We start from the raw sequence: 22,165 nt of genomic DNA, 5'->3' as shown, positions 1-22,165 counted from the left end.
ATTATAGGTAAAGCAGGTTTCTGTAAGTAGTGGTAGTAAGATTGATATAAGACCATGTACTAGCCGTGATGTCCGCCACTACTTCTAGTGCTACAGATGCATAACTACTATATGCCCTGTAACCTTCCGTGCTAACGTGACTAGAGGCTGGAATATGGGCAGTCTGTCCTCGAAGAATGACAATTTTCCACTGCACCAGTAGGCAGTCATTTTATAGGAGACGGTTCTATAAGTATAAATAGGCAATCACTCAAAGATTCCGTATTACTGGTACGTCATCTTCAATATTTACTACCCTGCTTCTCTAGAGGCCTTACGCAATAGTACTTCATCACGCTGACACGGAAGGTTACACGGCGTAGAGTTATGCATCTATAGCACTAGAAGTAACGGCCAACATCACGGCTAGTACATGGTCTTATATCAATCTTACTACCACTACTTACAGAAACCTGCTTTACCTATAATGATGCCATATATCGTGGCTTATAAGTAACTTTTAGTCTCACATTGTCGTCTCCTATCGCCTTGACAAGTCGCAAAATTTATTGCATCCTTCAGACCAGATCAGCATCCAAACTGTTCGCCGTTACCCTTTATTACTTGTAGCGTCATAAACATTGGCTCGTCGTCTATTCCACTTAATCACTCGGAAAGAGTGCAAGGTTAGTTTTGGCTCTGTGCCCAGATCTCGCCGTCTACGCAGATAAATCTTCAAAATAGCTTCCCATCAGGGCAAGAGGTTCACGATCTGTTCATTAATTTGCATGATTGCCCAAAGGGACATTCTGTCTTCGTTGGCCAGGCTTTGGAAGAATCGACATGGACTATAACCGGCCAGCACCCTTTCCCTGGATTCTGGCGTAGCAAATCCGCCTTCCCAGAAGATGTTTGGGAGTCCGAACAGCGGCTAATGGCCACCTCCGGTCCTACCTTATCATTCCGAATGGGTTCCAGAGCATTGTTTGTGGAAGCAACGGCAAGGGAAGCTCCTCATCACCATCACCAAAGTCGTGCACTCTGCTATAGCAAGTAGATAAATCAAGCCCACACCGACGTCGACTGGTTTCCAGATGGTCAAAAACAACTATAGGCATAAGGAGAAAAGCTACATTCTTTTATTCTCGGGCATGAAAATCTGAACCTTGAACATCACAAAGGTATATCCTGTTTCGAAGTTTGCAGTCCTTAGACTATTAGCCCCCAGAAACAAGGGGACCACCATAGGAGCTAGAAACAATATCCTAGAAGTACTACAAATATAGTTATCAAGGTCTCGTAGAATCGATGTTTGCCTTTCTGGCCTTGTGGCCTTACGGTTGAGGCCAGGGGATATTGATGCCTGACCCTACAGGCATCACGTTAGAGCGGGGTTTCCTTAGTCAGCCAAATTCAACCAATAGGATGACCTCCTCAGGTATTGATATGAGATCATCGTATTCGTCGTCATTCCATTTGCGAATGGAAGAAGTTTCCACTCTTGTATTATCTGGCTTTACTAGAGATAATTAGAGAGAGATATTAATCGGATCTACGGCTTGGCCAGTTCATCGACTTCATAATGGTGTTTTGTTGACGATGTCCATTCACAACCAAATATATATTCGGCCGGTACCGTGGCCTCCCAGGCACCAACCAGTTGGGGATATATCCGAATGCAATCATAACCAGTGTGCAATATGACTCTTGAATATTATTCGTTATAGATAGAGGCTCGACCATAGCTACGAGATGACGAGTCAACTCAAAAATGAGCCCTTGACTCCGGTGGGATGGCTCTAGTGATACATTCATCAAATACATACGTGATCCATGAGCACAAAACATCCCATCACCAATCATCAAACATGCAGATTATGTCAATGCCAACAACGTCCAGACCCGAGACCCAGACCCAGGGTACCACAAGCCAGGGCCAATTGCGAATTCGCTTGCCTGTTGGAAAAACAACCACTGTATTGCGCCACCCAAAACAAAAGTAACTCGAAAATAGAACGTCTCCAACAACCTTGCAAAGTCATCTCACTTTGTCATCGCGACTTTGGGTCTGGATGCAAGCGGAGACCTGATGTCATATTCTAGCTCCGTACTCCATAGGCAAGAATAGAAGCGAGATCCAGTCTCCACTTCTTTATTACTCATTCGAAAACGTGTCCCAACGTCACTGAATATGAAGATGTTCATCATATTTCCTGTAATATTTGTAACTATCCATTGATACACTTGACAGGGGAGGTGACGTTGACAGGGGGAATGTGGCATGGGGTGATACCAAACCCGGCAAAGTGAGGCCGAGGACGGCTCCCGCGGGTATGTTAATTTAGGGGTTACGTAGGTAGAGTTATTGTATACAGTCGAGTGATAAAACATAATAGACTCGTGTGTTTGTTTGTGTTGACCTACAGTAGGGGGTAGAATCGCCTAGAATACGCCTCCAGGCAGGAACATACACCCCGGATATTGGCATTGGACCATGTCTTGAGTTATGACACAAGGCCAAAAAAGGAGGGGTCGCCATACTGATGTTGACTTGGCAACCGTTATTGATACAAAATCGACCTGTCAAACGACTGAAATGTTCGAGATGGGTCAGAAAAAGGCCTCAGGCTGCCTCCCTTGCAGGGCGATCCAACGCACGATTGACTTTTCTGCCCTTGACTTTGTTTACCTTGCCTTTTTTTATCTCTGCACGGTCGCACACGGAGAAAAAGCGAGACTTACAGGAGGCTGGGGTCATGTCATACATTGAAATGCATACTGTTGATGCGTTGACGATCCTGTATTTGTATACAACGTAGTCGCACAGGGCAAAGTCGTGCAACTCTACTCGATGCAGAGCGCCATGTTCTTCCAATCCTGATCTGGATTGGTAAATGTCTAGACTCGGAGTTGATGCTTGTTGTTTTGGGTTTAAACAAAGCCATTCGCTCCGGATCGTGCATAAACATGTCACCATTATTGAATGTGGAGGTTGGACACGGGATCTAATACTGTAAGAATGATGGCGCCGGAATTCCCGTGTCATAGAATGTGTACTAGTCCGAAGCGAGAAAAGCAAAGAAAAGCAAAGAAAAGCAAAGAAACACAAAGAAAGCAAAGGCCAGTTCAGACTAAAATCCGGGGAAGTGGCCCCAACGCCGGTACCAGACCCCCTCTTTTCACGATGATCTCACTATCTCAACGGAACATCTCCTCTACCCGGGATTTCGCATCTAAAACTCTCACTTTCAAAATTGAGAATCTGTCCAGAGATGATGGCATGACGATCGTGCGGGGTATGATAACCATAGAGTTATCAGAGTTGATTCCATCTCCCATTAGATTTGGCACTATTGAACACTTTAATGAATCATGGCGTTATCACCGGAGGATACTTCCACTGCCGACTTCGCCCGGAGTTGGACTCCATACAGATAAGATATCATATCATATCGCCACTGCAGGTCTGTATCATGTTTATCACTGTACTATAGTAAGCAATATATAAATCGCGCATAAGGTATCAACACGTTTCACCTTCTTGCGTGCAACGTGGGTTGGCTGATGCAAAGCGCTACACTAGATGACGAAAATCTCTTAAGAAAGGGCTGGGGTACCAACTCGACCTGCTGTAAAACAAAGTAACAGATATGGGGTCGAAGCCCGATGGAGGGGGAAGATCAAAAGCTGAGCCGTGCCTATCTTCTATCTGCAGCACTCCCGGCACTGAGGATATTGCGTGTTCGATGTGCGATGTCGATCCAGGGTCAAATTGGGTCGAAAGCCCAAGAATTGGTGTCTGCATTTCCCGGAGAATGAGGGGGTCATGATAGACTGCAAAGTGTAAAGTGCGTCGCGTGATGCCGCGGTCGTGCCACACCCACAACTCTATCTGTTCTGTACTTCCTTGCAGACCACAGGAGGCGGTCAAACCGAGTGTAGGGCTAGGATCAGGCAGGGGTCCCCCTTCACCGCTACAGCTGCGTGGGTGTCCGATGCGATGATAGCTTATGAGCACGCTCCACTAGATCGTGCAATAGAACACATGTGTTGTACACTTGTGTTATCTAATGCCTAGTCAACGGTAGTCGGGGGCCGATCTATAACCGAAACCGAAGATCATGAATAATATACATTTAAGTCGACCCCCTGATTAGAAACAAGCCCCTCATGGACGTCAGGGCCAGACAACTATTGTCTCATAATACCGCGCGCCAAATAACGTTGCAGACAGGCCACGGGTGCTATTGAGTTGGAAATAGTAGGGTCCGGGGTAGCCAATAAGGGAGAATCACGCCATCCCACTCCATCGCGTCATGCAGCCTGAAAATAGTGGCCCAATACAGCAGTCTGATTGGTCACCCGTCCCAGAATGGACTGCGCAACCCACTGCATCGGGAATAGTGCGCCACCTTGATCCCTCGACTTAGGCGGTGCCCCTGCTCAGAGAGTTTTAAGTCTTTTTAGTCTCAAAGATAGGGGTCAACTGTAATATCATATCTGGACTGGATGGCGAGATAGCAGATGCTGTTGTCATTGTAGATGATAGAGTTCCATAGTTCAAGCTTAATGGGCAACCAACAATGGAATTTGACGTTATCGGGTCCTTACGGTGTTGACGCCTTCCAAGGGCCAGGAATGCCTAGAAGGTTCATGAAACTTGGTCAATACGGGGAATCGTTACATACCATACATTACCCTTACCGTTCACCCAGGAGACGGAAACGGGGAGGACCTCGGGCGCCAGTCAAATTAGGCGGCAACTGCAGATCACACGGAATGAAAGACAAACGAACGGCCTAGTCGATACTCGTTTGTGACCGTACAGCCTGTACTGGCCAATAGGTATCCACTTTGCCTCTCCAATTCCCCGGAGATGTTAATGACTCTAACCTCTCCTCCCTTCATCTTCATCTTCATCTTCATCTCCCTCCCCCATCGCTTCTCATTCTTCGCTCTTCCTGCTTCATCTCCCCCTCTCTACCTCCCGCCTCCCGTCACCTGCTCGTCACTTGCGCGTCACTTCAAACGGTTCCAGCGTTATCGCAGCGTCCCTTGTCCTTGACCCTGCCTGCCGTCGACGACCTCTACTCTTGCTTGACAGACTGCGAGTGAAGATCGGATTTACTGGTCTTACCTCTGCACAAGAGTGTATCTCGTCTCCGCGTCCTTGACCTGTTCCCCCATTTTCCTGGATCTTCCGGGTTGATCCTAAGCTCTGGTGACTCACGATCCGCAACTTGCCAAAGGATCCACCTTTCGTCAACCGGTCTACCATTGAGCCCCTTTTCATCCTTCGTCACTTTCAACTCACACGAAGGCTCTACCTGCTCTGCAGGTAATTATACGTTCCTCGGACGAGAAGCCGCTTTGAGACCACATTGGGAGTTCCATACCTTGGGGCTAGCTGGCATCGAGTACCCCTGCTTTTCCATCTCGGATTAGAAAGGTACTCTACCGGATCCCTCATCAAGCTCAATTCGTCGCTATCAATTTTACCTGGTTGGCCACCCATGACTCAATAATTCTCAATATTTTCAAACTCTTGAGTCACGGCCGCTCTCGCCCTTGAACCCGGTGTTCATAGGATTCTTTGCTTCCTTTTTTTCTCCTATACATCTTCGACTTTTCAATTACGATATTACGCAGCGCTTTCCTCTCGACCCCCGTTTCAACATCTTCACTTTCGGTATCAGGCCGACTCTCAACTTGTTCAAATTACTTGATACTTCGCGTGTCGTCCATCCTTTTTCGGGCCCTCCCCAGTTTAACCACGAAAACGACATACAAATGAGCACATAACGGTCTTTACACATTTCCTTAGCGTCAACAACCCCTCTCGGGTACATTCAGCGCCTCCGCGCCTCATCCTCTCCTCTTTTCATCTGTCGATTTACCCACCTTTCATCAGTACATTTTTTATATCACATTTTGAGCCGACATCACTTCTCAAACTACCGTTCTTCTCTTCATCCCCCTTCGGACTCGCCTGATACTTCTCTTCCTTGTTTAATCTTCATCAGCCCGGTTGCTTCTTGTTTGCTTTGACGCACTTTGACGCGTTCTTAACACGTGCCTGTGTGATTTGAGCGGTTCATAGATTTGTCTTCTCTCTCCGTTCTCAACCTCACTCTCACCTTTTTGCATCTGTCCTACTTGGGATCAACCATCAAGCCAACATGTCGACCATGGAAAGCTTGAAGAATGATTTCGTTGAGGGGCAGCTTCTGGATGGTCGTTTCCGCACTGTCGCCCCACTCAATCATGGGTCATTTGGCATGGTTTTCCTTGCCAATGACACCAAGACTGGTGAGGATGTCGCTATCAAGCGCCTCATCAAGGCCTCTGCTGCGGACTCCTCCGTCTACCTACCCGAGGATCGGTTCGAAGAACTTGAATGTCACCGTCGATTCGGCTTCCACCCGAATCTGGTCAACTTGATTCATTCATTCGACACCGAGACTCATACCTATCTCGTCTTGGAGTACTGTGCCAATGGTGATCTATATGAGGCCATTCGTCTGAACCGGGGTCCATTGGAAACCGAACATGTCCGGGACTTCATGCTGCAGCTGATTAGCGCCGTCGAATTCATGCACGCCAATGGCTTGTACCACCGTGACATCAAGCCGGAGAATATCTTCTTGACACAGGATGGTGCCATGAAGCTCGGTGACTTTGGCCTTGCCACTCAGGAAGCTTGGTGTCACGAATCCTGCGTCGGCAGTGACCGCTATATGGCCCCCGAGCAATACGATCCCTCCACGACAGGCTACTCCCCAGCCAAGGCCGACATCTGGTCTCTGGGTATCTGTCTGTTGAACATTCTGTTTGCTCGGAATCCATTTGTCACTCCTACCGAGTCGGATGTGCTCTTCGCGGACTACGTGCGCGATCGCCAGTCTCTCTTCGATATTTTCCCCAACATGTCACAGGATACTTACGAGATCTTGACCCATGCTATGACTATCGACCCGGAGAAGCGTTCCTTGGAAGGCGTACGTGAGGGCATCCTGCGGGCTGTCTCCTTCTCTACCGACGATGAGGCTCTTGATGACTTCTGCACCGAGGATCGTGAGGTGGTCGCAGCCAGCGCCAACCGCGAGCCTCTCCGCACTCCATCCATCCAGAGCCCCTACGTCAACCAGGGAGATTCCTTCCCTTGGGCCAAGGCACTCCAGACCAGTCCTCCCCAGGCCATTCGCCAGCTGTCTGCCATCCCGGACAACGAGAGCTACACCGAGGATCTTTTCCCCCCATCCGAAGTTGCGGGAACCTCCTGGTTCTCGGTCAATGCCGATACACCATCAATGGCTTCCGTTTTGGATTCCCAACTCAGCGAATCCTTCCGCTCGCTTAACCTTCGCAAGCGCCAGGTGCCCTTCCTCCCTCGCTCAGACCCGGTACCCATTACTGGATCTCTACCTTCTCATGCCACCAAGCCTCTGCCATCTTTGTCTATGGTCTTTGGTAAGAACAAGAGCTCGGAGCAGATCTCCAAGAGTTGGTGTGATATGTGGGAGGAGGACGAATCCGAAAGCGAGGACCTTGCCATGTTGCAACGCCGGGAGCAGAACTCTCGCAGCTGGAGCCAAGAGAGCAAGGGAGCTGCCCTCCCGGGATTGCGCGAGCAGGACTCCGCTTCCCTCACTCAACGCTCTCATGTCCCACAATCTGGCTTGAGTAAGGAACTCCGTGAGATGCGGGGAGAGTCTCTGGATATAGACAGCGATTCAAGTACATCCAGCAGCACCCCGCGCCCCATGCGCAACTCGCCCCCTCAAGCCGACAAATGGTCTCGCCTCGGTGATGTTCGCCGTAACTACAAGCCTGATGAGCGTCGCAATGTCAAGTCTCGCGAAGTCTTCGGCCCCAAGAGAGCCACTGCCTCTCAAACTCGTCGACATGATTGGGGCCACGGTTCTTCCGGTTACCGCCATGGACCTCAGACAAAGCGCGAATCCTCTTCTGAAGCTCGTCGCCGACAGCTGTTAGAAAAGGACTGGCGCCGCCATGGGCCTAAGCCTGCTCACACCAATGCATACGACGGTACGGTCGACGACGATCTGGACCTCGTTGGCGGATGGCTCGAGACTGACTTCTAAGCTCGTCCACCTCCACTGTTTCTGTTTCATTTTTACCCTGTCACCCGCTCTTGTTGAGTCCCATTGCGTGTTTCGATTCAGTTGGAAAAAAAAAGTTCGAAAATTCTCAACGATAAACTAATCTTCCAATTTCTTGTCCTGTGTCTCTTTGTTTTCGGATTGAGTGTTCTTTATCTCCGCCTTTTCAACAACGATGCAGTACCTGCGTGCACTGCGTGCTCCCTCCGGTCACCCATCTGTTCTTTTTCTTCTTCTGTATAATATCAGACCGAGGGTGCAGATATTGGCGGAGCACATTGAACACAAAAAATCAGCAAAAAGGTTAGAAGGCTGGGTCGGAATGCCATGGTGGATGTTCCATTTTTCATGGGACGGTTTCTTTCGCATTTGGACAAAACGAAGGCGCGGTTTTTCAGGGAAAGATGGGACGAGTTGCAGCGAAGGTCGACTGCCTAGCAGCATGACGGTTGAAATTGCGGCCGTTTTCTCTTCATTCATCTACTGGACCTCAGGCGCATCCTGTAACTAGTTTTATTTGGGACAGTCAAAAGGGAAAATTGATCACATCCGCTAAGAAACACACTCCATCCCATAATCTGTAGTAAATTGTAGTTTCATCCAATATCCAGGATTCTTATTGCATAGCTGTCATCAAGCGGACTCCATACTTCTCCATACGGGAAAGGCGGTCAGAGCGCTCAATGGTTGGGATGCCGGTCCACTCCCTTGTTCTCCATTTCCTCATATACCGCTCTTTGTCGCCAATTCCAGTTCATTCACCGTCGCGACACTGCCCAGTCTATCACGCCATCCTATACGTTAAAATCCCCCGAGGCGCCTTAGCGCCGCTTCCTCCCTCTCCCAGCCACCACAATGTGCTTAGCACACAGGACGGACCCAATAGCTTGAACCACACCGGAGCGCTCTTCTGTCAATAGCTCGCGATCGTCGCAGCTAGCCTGTGGCGTCTCGTGCCCGACAGACGAGACATAAGGCTATATCTGCGCCTCTGCCTCGTTGACGTCCTTATCAGTACTTCCTCAACCGACAGCATGGTGACCGCGGGCCGGTCATGGGTGCCCGGGATATACCGCGCCTCGCTCCTACTTGCACTTTGCCATATTGCGCTTGGAAACACGAGTGCCCAGCCTTCTCCGAACGCCGCCACTGCCCCGATACCGGTGACGACATGCCCGGCGAAGAGTTCGTGGAAGATTGAGGCGGAGTTATTCCTCTTACCGCCGTGCTTGGAGACGCGCTGGGGACCGGGTCGGGATTTTCTAGGTGATGGCGTACCTCTTGAGCCCAGTGCTGTCGATTCCGAGTCGGCTGCGGTGCCCAGTGGGATAATCCAAGGGACTGCTAGCACAGCGCCCGAGCGGAGCGCAGAGCAAGAACAGGAACAGGATACAGATTCATTATTGGATAGTGCGAGCTTCCTTTCATTCGAAGACTGGAAGAAACAGAATCTAGCGAAGGTCGGACAATCAGCGGAGAATGTTGGCGGGAGCAGACGAGCTGCAGCTGCAGGGAAACAGGATCGTCGACAGCCGGGGATCAATAATGTGTTGGACTCCTTGGGCGACGATGCAGAGATTGAATTGGACTTTGGAGGGTTCGGCGCTGAAACGCCCGAGGCTAGTCCTACTGCGTGGGGGACGCATATCCCGGCGCGCGACGCGGGCCATGCAGATGGTGCAGATGGCCAAGCCGAGGTGGATGTCTATGCGCAGGGTGCATTGCAGAGAGGTGCATCGCGCCGAAAGGATGCAGGCACCACTTGCAAGGAGCGGTTTAATTATGCTTCTTTTGACTGTGCGGCTACGGTTCTCAAGACGAATTCCGAGTGCAAGGGTTCGTCATCGGTTCTCATTGAGAATAAGGATAGCTACATGTTGAACGAGTGTCGCGCGCAAAATAAGTTCCTTATTTTGGAGCTTTGCGATGATATCCTTGTTGACACGGTCGTCCTTGCGAATTATGAGTTCTTCAGCTCCATCTTCCACACGTTCCGCGTTAGTGTCTCGGATCGATATCCTGCTAAACCGGATCAGTGGAAGGAGCTGGGTGTCTATGAGGCGCGGAATACCCGTGAGGTGCAGGCATTTGCTGTTGAAAACTCGCTTATTTGGGCGCGGTATCTGCGCATCGAGTTTCTTACGCATTATGGTCATGAGTTCTTTTGTCCGGTCAGCTTGATCCGTGTTCATGGAACAACCATGATGGAGGAGTATAAGCACGATGAAAGTTCGGATCGGGCAGAGGTCGAGGAGTTGGAGTCTGCTGAGGCCAACCAGCTTCATGAATCGGAGAACAAGCCTGTCGATGTCCAGGTACCGGTCGAGGAGCCTGTTGCCCCGGTTGTCACCCGTACTAGAGTTGAGGAAGTTTGCGCCAACACACTGGCAGATCCGAGTGCGCTCTTTGAAAAACTCCTTCATGTGGAGACATGTGGTGTCGATGAAGGGCCGCCTGTCACTACACCCTCCGCGCCAGCGACGGCAGCCCAGACAAAGGTGCCACCGAAGGAGAACTCTACTGTCGCAGCAGGTGTGAGTACCTCAGTGACTAACTCAGGGCCGTCTGCTCCTCCCAAGGCTGGAGAAGATACGCGAAAGACGGGTGAGCCTGCGAAAGGCGTTGTGACAACCTCAGAAGCATCGTTTGCTTCTTCAGAAACCACCCAGCAGAACACCACATCCGAAACCGCCGGCAAAGCCACCACCAATGCTAAAGAGGAATCGAACGTCCCTCCCTCAGAGTCGACCAGACCTACAAATACACAACCGCCCTCAGCAAACCCAACTACCCAAGAGTCCTTCTTCAAGTCCGTCCATAAACGACTACAGATGCTCGAATCGAACTCTACCCTCTCCCTTCTGTACATCGAAGAGCAGTCTCGCATTCTGCGGGATGCATTTAACAAAGTTGAGAAACGACAACTTGCAAAGACATCTACATTCCTCGAAAATCTAAATGTCACAGTTCTTCATGAACTGAAAGAATTCCGTGAGCAGTACGACCACGTCTGGAAATCTGTCGCTCTCGAATTCGAGCACCAGCGCATGCAATACCATCGGGAAGTCCACTCCCTCAGCGCCCAGCTAGGCGTACTAGCCGACGAGCTCGTGTTCCAGAAACGAGTTACCGTCATCCAGAGCATCATGGTCCTCTGCTGCTTTGCTATAGTCCTGTTTTCACGAGGGTCTGTCAGCAACTATATGGAATTCCCGGGCGTTCAAAGAATGGTCGCCCGGTCCTACAGCCTGCGTTCCTCATCTCCCATCTTCGCCTCTGCCTCGCCGTCTGCAAGTCCTAGTTCCACACGCCCGACGTCGTCTTACCGTGAGAACGGGGGCCACCGCAGGAATATCTCTGACTCGTCCGAGGACAGTGCGACTAGTCCGACAGCGGCTTATGTCCCACCGACACCAACGTCTGATTCCTCGCCGGAGCCTGAAGAGACGCATAAAATGGACCAGCATATCTCCCCGGAGTCTATGTCGGTGCCCACACTTGAACCACCGCATTTCCGTCCTCATAGCACCCCACCTTCCTTGAGAGGACACATCGTGGACTTGGATGCCACTGAAACTCAAGCCGACAATCCGCGGTCGGATGAGCTATGATTGTGATTTGATTGCTTGCATTCCAGGATTTGAACACCTTGGCTGGCCCCAATCATTTCCTTTTCTTTTTTATTTTCTATGTATAATGGCACCAGCCACTTTACTGATGACTCTGTATTGGGGATCCTTTGGCGTTATTTTGCATCTGTACAACGACACTGTACCTCTACACTGTATGTTTGGACGATTATATGATTCCCACTTTCTAGTAAAATACATTCTGGATTAAATTCTAGGCTCAAAAAGTCAGACATAAACATAACTCATCAAGTAGAACAAGAAGAAGTGAACAATGTGGCGCGTCATAGAGGGCTGTTGCCCTGCCAACAATCACCCATATTTTCTCGTGCACCAACAACACGTTTTTCCCTCTTATCCGATCGATCTGCCTCTGTTTTCAGTCTCTTCTCCCACATCCTCTGTTCTGTCCCACACAGCTAATATTTACTGCTCTTCAAATCTCCAAGAACTACTACATCTCACACTCCAAAATGGACACCACACAATCCCAACCCCAACCTCTGGCCGACCGCCCAACAAACACCCACCTGGCCAACACAGACAAGTCTGACCTCAAGGGTGCCGATCCCTCAACGATGGAGTACCACCGCCAGGTCTTGCAGGGAAAAGTAGTAGGCGAGGAGTGAGTATTACCAGTCCCCAGTCATCAATCTTCATCTTCATTCCATGTCCAGACCGCTATTATGATGCAACATGGCTAACCCGACTCGTTCTTTAGACAACCAACCGCCTACGTCTCGCCTTCAGATGATATTATGAGTCCCTGCACGAAGAAGCTGAGTGATATCAAGGGGAAGCGCTTTAAGAAGTAAGTGTTTTTTTTTTGTTTATGCTTGTCCTTTCGGATTACCGAGAACTGCCTCGGCGTGAATGTCCCCTAATAAATACCCTTGTCCAATTCGCTAACATATTTTCTCTCCCCTCAGTGCCGGCAAGCCCCAGTCGCTCTTTGCTAAGCTCGGCAAGAAGAGTTACGAGCAGTCATCGGCTGAGCAGGGCCGAACCGCCAATGCCGAATAATTGAAGTTGGTGTTGATGGCCTGCCCTACTTTCCTCTTTCATTTCGGGCTTGGGCTCATTGCTTTATTCTTTCTTATTCTCATTCTGGATGCTCCCTTGGTTTGGGCCTCTGTCTGTGCTGTTCTTCTTTCTTTCCTCGGTATGTCTGGCCTATTCGCGCCGGTCGCTGGGTTGGAGGTAGTGAGGGACGACTCGTTTGAGAGTTTGGACGGACAGAGTGTTGGGCTGAGGTTGTCTACTATTTCAGGGTGCTTTTCTTCTCTTCTTCTTTTTCTTTTGTGATGACCCGCGATGCCTTTCTTTTTTGTGTTTTATTGTGTATCAACGGGTGTTGGGATTTGGGTGTAATTGGGAGGGAGCTTTGGAGCTCATTGGATCAATACAACCTTGGAACCTTTGACTTAATTATGGTGTATTCTGGCTTATATTGTAACTCGTATTGGACCTCGGGGATCTGGCCGAGGTTGAAGGTCGGTTATAGTGTATATACGACCTTGGACTGGGGAATTAGGGAACAAAGGGAGAACAAGAGAATAAAGTAGGACATATTTTACTCTGAATCATACGAGACATCTTCCAGTATATCCCTATTCCCCTACCACTTGTACTGGCAAAGGTGTGTAGCTATACATCCTGGGCCGAGGCAAAACCCGCCACTCTCGGCTTCTCCACACATCTCAGCTCTTTCTCCGCAATCCTCATGGCCTGACCTCTTCTCTTTATATTCAGCATCGAGGCCACTCTCCATTCTCCCATCACATCCCCTTCAATCATGTCTGCCTCAACTCGCATCCCCCCTATCGCCCAGCCGTTCGTCAGCGATCAGGCCAAGCGCACCCTCGACCTGGTACGTAACCCCCATACCCGGGCCCAAACCCGCCGAGCCACCCCCTCGGTCTGTTTTCCCTACTTATATACTGACGATTATTCTAGGTCGAGGAATTCGTCGAGAAGGACTGTATCCCCGCCGATGCTGTCTATACCGCCCAGCTTGGCGAGGGCGAGAAGCGATGGAGCACTACCCCCGCTATCATGGAGACCTTGAAGGAGAAGGCGAAGAAGATTGGCCTGTGGAACATGTTCCTGCCCAAGAACCACTTCACTCAGGGTGCGGGGTTCTCCAATTTGGAATACGGCTTAATGGCTGAGTTGCTCGGCAAGAGCAAGATTGCTTCCGAGGTGGGTTGCTCTGTTTCTTTACTTCTGTCATTTCTACTGGGCGCATAGCTTGGTATTTTGATTTGATACCCCCAAGGATATCGTGTCCTATGATTGATTACTGACAACTCAATGCACAGGCTACAAACAATGCTGCCCCGGATACTGGTAACATGGAGGTGTTCGCCAAGTACGGCAACGACGCACAGAAGAAGCAGTGGCTTGAGCCTCTGCTGCAGGGCAAGATCCGCTCTGCCTTCCTGATGACCGAGCCCGATGTTGCATCTAGCGATGCTACCAACATCGAGCTGAACATCCGCCGCGAAGGCAACGAATATGTCCTCAACGGCTCAGTATGTCCCCTCGACTTCCCATACAAGCTCTGTTTCACATTCGCTAACAAATACCCATAGAAATGGTGGTCCTCGGGTGCTGGTGACCCCCGCTGCTCCATCTACCTAGTAATGGGCAAGACAGACCCTACCAACCGCGACCCCTACAAGCAGCAATCCGTCGTCCTCGTGCCAGCCGGTCTACCCGGCATTACCGTGCACCGCATGCTCCACGTATACGGCTACGATGACGCCCCCCACGGCCACGGCCACATCACATTCAAGGATGTGCGCGTTCCCGTAGCAAACATGGTCCTCGGCGAAGGCCGCGGCTTCGAAATCATCCAAGGCCGCCTCGGCCCCGGCCGCATCCATCACGCCATGCGCGCAATCGGCGCAGCAGAGCGCGCCCTCGAATGGCTCATTGCCCGCGTCAACGACGAGCGCAAGAAGACATTCGGCCAGCCGCTCGTCGCACACGGCGTTATCATAGAGTGGATCGCCAAGTCGCGCATTGAAGTCGATGCTGCCAGACTAATTGTTCTCAATGCGGCTATCAAGATCGATCAGGGTGATGCCAAGGGCGCGCTGAAGGAGATTGCACAGGCCAAGGTCCTCGTACCGCAGACTGCGCTGGCTATTATTGATCGTGCCGTGCAGGCTTACGGTGCTGCTGGTGTCTGTCAGGACACCCCCCTTGCTTATATGTGGGCTGGGATTCGGACACTGCGTATTGCTGATGGACCCGATGAAGTTCATTTGCAGCAGCTTGGTAAGCGCGAGAATAAGTCGCGCAAGGATGCTGTTACTGCTAAGCTGAACTGGCAGCGCGATGAGGCTGATCGTTTGCTTATTGCTTCTGGGTTTAATGCTAAGAGTCGTCTGTGAGCGTGTGGGCTTGGTTACATTTAGTTTACTATATCTTGCCTGCTTGCTTGGCTGAATCGAAATAAAAGAATATATTCGTTTCGGGGTCTATCTCCTTCGTCTATGATACTGGTAGCGGAAATACAAAGCCGTCGATTGAATGACTGAAATAAATTGTTATCTATACCCGTAAGTACCTGCCATCTTGCTATGGGGCTAAGTGTTCGGTGCATCGAATATCCGAATGATCCTAGGATTCCTACAGTGCGGATGAATATAATGGCCTCATGTATTGAGTCCATTCAAAACACCCCAGCAGATCTATTGGCAAAGAGCAAAGTCTGCTAACCCCGTATCGGGAACTGTGTCCCAAGGTAGACAGAATGCAACATCCTCTCCCTTAAGATTCTTGAATACACGCGAGTACTCGGTCTAAACGATACCAATTAGCATTTCTCCGAAGAGGATAATGGCCAGATAGCATAGACACTTACCTCAATGATATCCACGAACTCGTCATAGATCTTGTCCGCCTTCATCTTCTGGCGAACAAAATCGGTCACACCTCCAAGCAGCGCACTGACCGTGGTGACCTTGCTATCCCAAGTAAGCAGCGCAGAAACTCCTGTGCCGTCGACACGGGTAGATTCAGTACTCCCATAAATGTCTTAGTAGTAGCGGTCAGTATCAGCATTAGGCCGAAGGTGCACGGCAAACGGTACTCACTTTGCATTTTTCTTGCAACGACCATGTTTCTCCACCAGGCCAGACCAACAGACTTGTTAAACAGGATAGTCGGAAACACACTATATGGAGTAATGACATCGAGCTCCTGCACAGTCTGATTCGAGATTGACGGGATACCAGCGTTCGAGATATAACCGACGACATCCCCGGTTGAGGGGTCCGTGATGTTATTGACAGATGCGAACATTCCGGGGTTTTTGGTGACGACTGAGTTGCAGGTACGCACACGTTCGGCATTTTCGTATACGCGTCTTGTGGGTAATTGTTAGTTTGAGGTAAATCTATAGCCGCCTTGGGATCAACGTACCGGACAATATCAATGTCGTAGTATGGCATCTCCATGACCTTCCAGGTTTCATGGCTGGAGAACCAATATCCTAGTCCAAATCTCAGCAGTGAATTCCAGAAATATTAGCAAGCTTCTAACCTTTTTGGACAGTGATAGGCCCAACGTTGCCTACGTGGTAGTCTACGCTGACTAGCTGGGGACGCTTAGTTTCCCAGAGTGCTTTCTTGTCAGAATCCGGTAGATCAGCGAAGAATTGAAGCCAGAAGGTGAATAGTTCGCCCTCATAAGGGTCATTGAGTCGGCCACTGCCCTCGCAGGTATAGGACTGGTCGGGATGATCAACGGGTAAAGACTGATCCTTGAGGTCAATTACGGCGCAAACCTGACCATCGCCCAGGTAAAATATCTGCGCAAATAACAATGAGTACACAAGGCTTCAAAGAGAAAACTCTCAGGCTAAGTTTGGATGTTACCTTCGCAGCAGTGGTCTTGGTATAGTCCATCCAAGTTTGCCACTTCTGAGCGAGTCCAAGATAAGACTTGTTTCCGGTGCTCTCAAGAGCTTGGATAAACCCATATACGGCCCACAGTAGTTCACTTTCACAAGATTAGCAGCAATTTTTCAATGTATAGCATATTTCTTACCCATTGTCAAGAGCAGGAACTCGGTTTACCCAGTCCCACGTGGGTGTGATATCTTGCGTGCTTGATGTAAACCAAGGCAGAAAGCCACCGAATCCTGGGTATGTCTCGTTGAATTTCTGGTAAGTCTGCAACTTGGTCTCCATTATAGAAACGGCAATCTTGGGGGCTGCAGATGGGTGATCAGGAGAAAGGAAGCGAGCAGCTTGTGAGGAGCCGGAAACTGCATGCGCATACAACATGATTTGAAGCGCCTATCAATATAGTTAGCTAAGAACTGAGATCCCAACACAGGCTGGATGTCCCACTTGCCTCTTTGCTGGCAGCACTGAATGGATGCTTCAAGGCTCTCTCTCCGGTGACCCAGTCGATGCTGGTTCCATCGTAGGACATGCCGTTGTCGGCGTTATATGAGACGTTATTTTGATGGAACTTGCCCTCCCAGTACAGCATGTCATCCAAGAAATCGGTGGGATCGCGAAGTATTTGCTCCTGAGTATATTCGGCTGCAAAGCGACACGATGGCTTGCTCGCTTGGCTTGAAGTTTTGGGTAGGGCCTGGGCCAAACCCAGCCAGAGAACAGTCGATGTAGAAATCTGGCTGAGACGCATGTTGGCGGTGCTTGACAGTAAGTCAAGATTTGATATGGTCAAAAAGGTTTGATGTCGTGAAACACCAACTTATATAGACCGCTTCCTGCCCGGATCGAAGTCAAAACGCAATTACCCCAAGCTCTGTCCAAGATTTCCCGCATTTCATACGTATTTCCTGGACTCTAACGGTGGCCAATCACATCTGGCGCACCATCAAAAGCTTCACACATGTGAGCTACCCCAAATGTTATTTTATTCGTGCCCAGTTTTATTATTGCTCCATAATATCCAATATGGATTGGACGTTGCGGGGGTAGAGAACACACCGAAAGGAAGTAAATATCCGAATGGCCGAGAGCCCGGAGAATCGGGGAAATATGTAAACCTCCTGCCTAATTAAGCTTCATTTAGGTTAAACGGCATAAGAGCCCCACTTGGGGAGTCATCTGACAAGATTGCTTAAAATTATACTACAGTTCGGCCTTTCAGAGCAATCGCCGCAATGTATCCGATGCTTTCGAGTCAAGTTCGGTCAGAATATCCAGTAACACCGAGAGATCATTCCGTGCTCGAACAGATAGGGGGGAATTCTCATGCTGATCAATAATCTCTAGCAAACTAGCTCCGATAAGCCGGATCTTTTCCACCTGCTCAATTATTAGAATATGTCCCTAAGTGCTGGTGAGAAATCTGACTTACGCATGGTTCGCCATTCACCTGCAGTGTCCAGAAAGGAGCGTCCCGGATAACACGCAGCATGTCGCGCGCGATGTCGGTTTTTCTCAGTAACAACATGTCATTGCGCGTCGGAATGAAATAGTTGAACTCTTCCAACTTCTGCGTGATTACCATCTTGAGGCAGTGCAATGAGACATGGAGATTTGCCGCTTGAATACCACACTGTCTCATCAAGCTATTTAGTTGGTTGCTTTCTTCGCCCACGTTGATCATCAGCTTGTCTGGTTGTAGGAGCGAGGGCAAGTCATCGAGGGAGGTAGCAAAAAGCACATAGAGATGATCCAATCGATGCCTCTCCTCGGCTGTAGGTGGTGAACGAGCAATCCCATTTACTGTCCTGCTTTGGTCTATCAGTCGCATCTCCAAAAGTAAATCTGATGCACTTTGCCAGAGCCGGAGATTGGCGTTGAAGCCTGCGATAAAACTCTTCCGACTATTTGTATCATCTGAATCCGCGCTTCTCGGTGTCACGACACTTTCGTCTTCGATGCCCATGGGATACCCGATGGTGATTCCCGAATCAAATGAGAATTTGTGAATGGTGATTGGCCGATTATTCAAGATGGCGGCTGATTTATCACCGATGTAGACTATCCAGAATGCACGTCGTCGGAACTCTGCCTCCAGAAGCGAGAGACCCTGGAGAGATTCCTCTTCATGCATCTGCATCACCTGCGCCAATCTGGTAGCCTCGCCGAATATATGCCATGACAGTCGTGGTTTGCCAGCTGCATGCATGCAGTTGGAGTGAAAGTATCGAACTGCAACAGAATTGGCATTGGGGTATTCAAGATCGGCCTCCAGGTATGTGATCAAGCAGTTGCGAGAGGCCTCAAGAAATATCTCTGCGATGCTTTCTCCTTCAGGGAAGATATTTTTCGGAAGAAGGAATGCTGCCTCGGCACAGACAGCAGTGACTAATGTGAAAGTAACATCTGGCCACAACTCTGGATATTTGAGACTATTGAGCCCGTATATCAAACCATCTTCCGTTGTGTTATTTCTCTGGGTAACAAAGAAGCTGAGTCCATCTCGAAGACTAGGTTCATGAACCAGTGGAATCAACGGGAAGAGATATTGAAAGAACAGCTCAAAAGAGCGGTTTACTGTTCTCTCTAGATTTGCCGATAGATCTCTTGAACATAGTTCATGTGCTAGGTTTTGCCATCGTTGTAAGGCTGAAATGGCCCTTGCCGATGCGGTACCCGAGATAGAAGTTCGAACTGTGTGAACTGTGTCAGGCGAGAGCACGGGATCGACCACTGTAAGACTAGAGTCCCATGCATCGAGTGAAACTGCAGCAGTTGGTGTAACGCCCAAGCCAGTATTAGGGCTGTGTCCCGGTAAATCCAAAGAAGGCGGGGAAGGGCTGCGTAGAGAATTCGGATGAGCTTCATTACTGGACTTTTGCCGCTTCGTCTTGGGTCCTCGTCTAGCAAGCGGCAAATCAAACGTGCATGAACCTCCCGATAAGCGACAACTGGTGCATATCGACGATGAATCCGAACAGTCGCACTAATGCAGCGTTAGTCTGGCTGTTTGAAATTTGCCGGGACTTTCCCATTTCACTTGGCTCTCACTTTTGCTTTTCTCCGTCGGCATCGATCACATGCTCTAGCCGGTGCTCGAGATCTAGCAGGGCTAATAATTGCCATCACATTTTTTTGCTGGCCTGTGATCTGGGGCGACGGGAAAATGTGACGGGGAAGAGGAGCCCGAGATCGGTGGATTAGCCTCGTTCAAATACCCCGGACCCTGAATTTCGCCGATGCGGGATGTGGAACCCGGGGGATTCCCGATCGAGGCCTTTTTGCGAGATCTAGTCCAATTTTTGTTTTCTCGTTGCTAATGCCAAGTTGAGAGCTTCTTAGGAACGGATGGAATATGTTGACATGTAGAAGGGTGTTTGCAGTCTTAGTTCCAATCTAGTCTATATCGTGATACCTGAAAAATTGTAAAATGATTCTAACCTAAAAACCTCACACATGAAAAACCCTTCACATATGTGCCCTAACATTGGTAACAGAAGATCTTTCAGCGCCATCTGTCCCAGCAGCCATCCGCTCATCGAACATGGTCTTCAATTGCAACGCGGACTTCTTCGGCGTTCTCTCCAGAGTGTCGTAATCGGTGAAAGTGACGCCAAATCGGACACCGTAGCCATCAGACCATTCTAGAAGAGTCAATTTACCAAATTAAGTGAAGGGTTTGATGTCAAACTTACCCAAGTTATCCATCAACGACCACGCAAAGTATCCTTTGATATCTGAGCCATCCTCGTTGAAAGCCAGTCCGACGGCATCAAGATGATCCTGGAAATACCGCATCCGATACTCATCTTCGACGGCCTCTTCACGAGTCATCTTGTCCTCACCCGGACATGGACACCCGTTTTCCGTGATATAGATCGGTTTTCCATATTTCCGGTACACCCTCGTCAAATGCTTGCGGAAAAGACCGGGAGTCGAGCGAAGCCAATGAACACCACTCGGTTCGCCGACAGACACTTCCTGCTTGTTTTCCTGGAATTCGTCCACGTTTCCCAAGAAATCAGTTTCTGGCGCGGGCCCGTCACGATGACGTGCGAATTGAGAAGTGTAATAGTTCATGCCGTAGAAGTCCATGTCGGCTTCGCGAAGGAGATCAAACTCAGCATCTGTAAACTTGGGGAGTCTCTCACCGAGCTGCTCTCTCATGCAGACGGGATAGTCTTGTGCTAAGCTGCCGAACGAATCAGTATGTGAACCCCCGGATATTTCAAGAGAGTGCTCACCAGACCGGGTTAGCGAACCACCCGATGTGGAATTCCATGCGACGTTCTGCAGCGAGTTGGTCACGCTCATCTTGCCAGTCCCAAGGTTCGTAATAATCGCCATTGAGCGAAATCCCAATCTTGCCCTGTTGAGAAGCTCGGAATCTCTTATTATACAGGGCAACAGCGCGGGCATGGCTCATGATCAAGGCCTTTCCAACAATCCAGGGCTCTGTGGCTGTGTTGCCCTCCGTGGAATATGGATTGATGCTGCTTCGGCCTGGCGCATTTCCACCAGTAGCATAACCCTTATATCCGTTAGTCGCTAAGGAAAGTAAAATATGTATATTCACTTACAAAGATAGACACAATCCATGGCTCGTTGAGAGTAATCCAATTCTTCACTCTGTCTCCAAATCGCTCATAGCAGATCTCGGCATATCGTTCAAAGTCGAGCTGGGACTGTTCCACATCCAACCACCCACCATAGCGATCATGAAGTGCTTGAGGGAGGTCCCAGTGGTACAAGGTGACCCAAGGAGTGATACCCCTGGCAAGCAAGGAATCAATGAGCTTGTTGTAAAACTCGATGCCAGACTCATTCACCGGGTCATTCCGCCCTCCCAGCGGAATAATCCGTGACCAAGAAATTGAGAATCGGTAGGCCTTCGCTCCGTAACTAGAGAGAAGATCAAAATCCTCCTCAAAGCGGTGGTAGTGATCACAGGCAATATCTCCGCTGGCTCCTTTCGTCCGCGTGGGCTCAAGATGACAAAATGTATCCCAAATTGATTTCCCGCGACCATCTTCATCGACAGCTCCTTCGATTTGATAGGCAGCTGTTGCGAATCCCCATTGGAAATCACGGGGCAGCGAAATAGGTGGCATGACTGATGCCTTTGTGGTGATTTCGAAAGAGCAGAAAACGCTTGATACACGAAGAAAGCAAGCTGAACAATATTCAGAGAGCTTACACAGCTTATAGCGAAGGGAACTAACTTGGAATTCCAAAATGGAGCTATCCGCACTGTTTCGGAGATTTGGCAGCCAGCATTTTCGCCGTTTCCCCGTTTCGCCGTTTCGCCGCCAGGAACCCAACTCAATTCTTCTCTTCCCCACGGGGCATATCCCCGCAATGCAAGGTCTTTCCTTCCCACGTGTGCTTCGAGTGTTCCGATACCTTAGGGCTATCGGTGCGTCTGCCGTTTCCACAGAGCTGTCACTTCTATAAGAAGTGCAAGGATGCCTTCGGATTAACGGATCTGCATTCCACTTGGACAGTCGAGCCCGAT

The 22,165-nt window shown here is 49.6% G+C and overlaps 6 protein-coding genes across 6 annotated transcripts; 4 read left to right on the top strand and 2 right to left on the bottom strand.

Annotated features, from left to right (window-relative positions):
• Nucleotides 1-6,158: 6,158 nt before the first annotated feature.
• On the top strand, nt 6,159-8,084 carry PENARI_c002G04497 (putative serine/threonine protein kinase; the record flags this gene model as incomplete). Its single annotated transcript, XM_022627446.1, has 1 exon — nt 6,159-8,084. One exon carries the CDS (start codon nt 6,159-6,161, stop codon nt 8,082-8,084), a length of 1,926 nt encoding a protein of 641 aa, XP_022493011.1.
• Nucleotides 8,085-9,136: 1,052 nt separating this feature from the next.
• PENARI_c002G10248 (Sad1/UNC domain protein) lies at nt 9,137-11,713 on the top strand (the record flags this gene model as incomplete). Its single annotated transcript, XM_022627836.1, has 1 exon — nt 9,137-11,713. The coding sequence occupies one exon, from the start codon at nt 9,137-9,139 to the stop codon at nt 11,711-11,713; it is 2,577 nt and encodes an 858-aa protein (XP_022492527.1).
• Nucleotides 11,714-12,204: 491 nt separating this feature from the next.
• On the top strand, nt 12,205-12,754 carry PENARI_c002G02509 (Spo12 family protein; the record flags this gene model as incomplete). The annotated part of the gene is made up of 3 exons (XM_022627314.1): nt 12,205-12,356; nt 12,453-12,542; nt 12,661-12,754. The coding sequence occupies 3 exons, from the start codon at nt 12,205-12,207 to the stop codon at nt 12,752-12,754; spliced, it is 336 nt and encodes a 111-aa protein (XP_022492742.1).
• A 772-nt stretch (nt 12,755-13,526) lies between these two features.
• PENARI_c002G08108 (uncharacterized protein) lies at nt 13,527-15,132 on the top strand (the record flags this gene model as incomplete). The annotated part of the gene is made up of 4 exons (XM_022627704.1): nt 13,527-13,601; nt 13,688-13,933; nt 14,053-14,265; nt 14,326-15,132. 4 exons carry the CDS (start codon nt 13,527-13,529, stop codon nt 15,130-15,132), a joined length of 1,341 nt encoding a protein of 446 aa, XP_022492683.1.
• A 300-nt stretch (nt 15,133-15,432) lies between these two features.
• On the bottom strand, nt 15,433-17,401 carry PENARI_c002G10752 (endo-beta-1,2-glucanase; the record flags this gene model as incomplete). The annotated part of the gene is made up of 8 exons (XM_022627872.1): nt 15,433-15,543; nt 15,606-15,778; nt 15,838-16,109; nt 16,166-16,235; nt 16,286-16,553; nt 16,621-16,744; nt 16,793-17,043; nt 17,153-17,401. 8 exons carry the CDS (start codon nt 17,399-17,401, stop codon nt 15,433-15,435), a joined length of 1,518 nt encoding a protein of 505 aa, XP_022492890.1.
• Nucleotides 17,402-17,868: 467 nt separating this feature from the next.
• PENARI_c002G05769 (uncharacterized protein) lies at nt 17,869-21,761 on the bottom strand (the record flags this gene model as incomplete). Its single annotated transcript, XM_022627540.1, has 6 exons — nt 17,869-18,030; nt 18,083-19,636; nt 20,137-20,294; nt 20,346-20,842; nt 20,895-21,181; nt 21,231-21,761. The coding sequence occupies 6 exons, from the start codon at nt 21,759-21,761 to the stop codon at nt 17,869-17,871; spliced, it is 3,189 nt and encodes a 1,062-aa protein (XP_022492277.1).
• Between the last annotated feature and the right edge of the window lie 404 nt (nt 21,762-22,165).

Source organism: Penicillium arizonense (assembly GCF_001773325.1).
Source record: "Penicillium arizonense strain CBS 141311 chromosome Unknown PENARI_contig002, whole genome shotgun sequence".
NCBI lineage: Eukaryota > Fungi > Ascomycota > Eurotiomycetes > Eurotiales > Aspergillaceae > Penicillium > Penicillium arizonense.
Note: the sequence above shows the minus strand (reverse complement) of the source record. Positions and strands in the feature narration are given on the sequence as shown.